The following is a 1,721-nucleotide window of genomic DNA, read 5'->3' on the forward strand; positions in this document are numbered from 1 at the left end:
GTCGAGCATACTCCACGAGATGAGGTGTCTCGCAGGAACCAGCATCGACGACGCCGGACTGAAGGTCCGTTGGCTCGACGCGCTGCCTGCCATGTCACAGCAGGTGGTGCGCGTCATACGGAATAACTCGCTCGAGGAACTGGCCGAAGCAGCGGACGAGCTCTACAAGCTGCCCAGTGCTTCGGTTTCGGCCCTCGGCCAGGGCTCGCGCGGCTAGTCGCCGGGACGAACCAGCTCCACCAGCCCATTTCTCAGCAGGGAGATCGCCGATCTGCGCGCTGGGATGGCGCAGATGCTGGCAGCAACCAAGCTGGTCCTCGAGGCGATCACCACATCGCGGACCGAGCCCCGGCAGAACGGCAGGGGCCGTAGCCATAGCCGCAGCTCAAACAATCGCTCGGGTTCGCCAGCACCCAACGGCTACTGCTATTACCACTACCGCTTCGGTGCTTCTGCGGAGCGCTGCCGCCAGCTCTGCACCTTCGTCGCAATGCAGGAAAAAAACTAGCGTCGCTGCCGTCCATCCAGGCGTTTCACGGCAGCACTTCAACCAGTGAAAATCGCCTGCACACGAAGGATAGGAATTCAGGCCTGACCTTCCTCGTCGACTCTGGCTCAGTCGTCTCGCTGCTGCCTCGCTCGGCGGTACGCTCAACCGAGCCCTTGGTCAAGCAGGAGCTCAGCCTCACCGCGGCGAACATGTCGCCCATCGCCACCTATGGCCGCATCGTGCTTGCGTTTAACCTGGGGCTGCGCAGGGAGTACGCGTGGCCCTTCGTCATTGGCGACATCACCAGCGCCATCATCGGTGCCGACTTTCTAGACCACGCCGACCTCCTTCCTGACCTGCAGAATATGCGCCTCGTCGACTCGATGACTGGTCTCCACGCACAGGGATAGCAGTTCGCATCAGTGGCGCACTCGGTGGCCATTCTCCACGATCCTGGAGGTGACCTGGGCACTCGGCGCCAGTACGACGAGCTGCTGGTCGAGTTCGCTCACCTCATGAAGCCGAACTCTCGTCGCGCCAACATCAAGAGTGCGACTGTTAAGCATCGCATCGTCACCAAGGGGCCGCCGGTTTTCGATCGACCACGCCTGCTGCACGGAGAACGGCTCAAGGGCGCCAAAAGTGCCATCAAGGAGCTGGCAGACAGAGGCATCGTCCGGACGTCTTTGAGCCAGTGGGCCAACTCGCTCAACCTCGTCCAGAAGAGCCCCGGCGTCTACCGCGTCACCGGCGACTATAGAGGCCTCAACGCTGTCACCGAGCCAGACCGCTACCTGCTGCCGATCGTCGAGGACTTTCTTCACGACTACCACGGTGGCGTCGTGATCTTAGTTATTGATCTAGAGAAAGCATTTTACCAGATCCCGATGATGGAGGAGGACATCGCCAAGACAGCTGTCATGACCCCGTTCGGCCTCATTGAGTTCCTGATAATGCCTCTGGGCCTCCGGAACGCGCTGCAAACTCTGCAGCGTTTCCTCAACTCGCTCTTCCGGGACATGCCGTTTGTCCGGTGGTATCTCGATGACGCTATCATTCGCTCAATGAACCACGAGGAGCACCTGCAACACCTGCACATCGTGTTTGAGACGCTGCGTGACGCTGGCCTCACCGTCAACCTCAAGAAATGCCAGATCGGCCAATCCGAGGTCGACTTCCTGGGCTACTTGGTCTCGCAGCGCGGCTACAGACCACCACCTCGCAAGGTAGA

At 60.5% G+C, this 1,721-nt stretch overlaps 1 protein-coding gene across 1 annotated transcript; it reads left to right on the top strand.

Moving 5' to 3' along the window:
- The first annotated feature begins 283 nt into the window (after positions 1-283).
- LOC131675231 (uncharacterized) lies at positions 284-900 on the top strand. Its single transcript, XM_058954139.1, has 2 exons — positions 284-446; positions 497-900. Exons 1-2 carry the CDS (start codon positions 284-286, stop codon positions 898-900), a joined length of 567 nt encoding a protein of 188 aa, XP_058810122.1.
- Positions 901-1,721: the final 821 nt, after the last annotated feature.

Source organism: Phymastichus coffea, unplaced genomic scaffold, assembly GCF_024137745.1.
Source record: "Phymastichus coffea isolate CEN01 unplaced genomic scaffold, Cenicafe_Pcof_1.1 PCOF00017, whole genome shotgun sequence".
NCBI classification, from domain to species: domain Eukaryota; kingdom Metazoa; phylum Arthropoda; class Insecta; order Hymenoptera; family Eulophidae; genus Phymastichus; species Phymastichus coffea.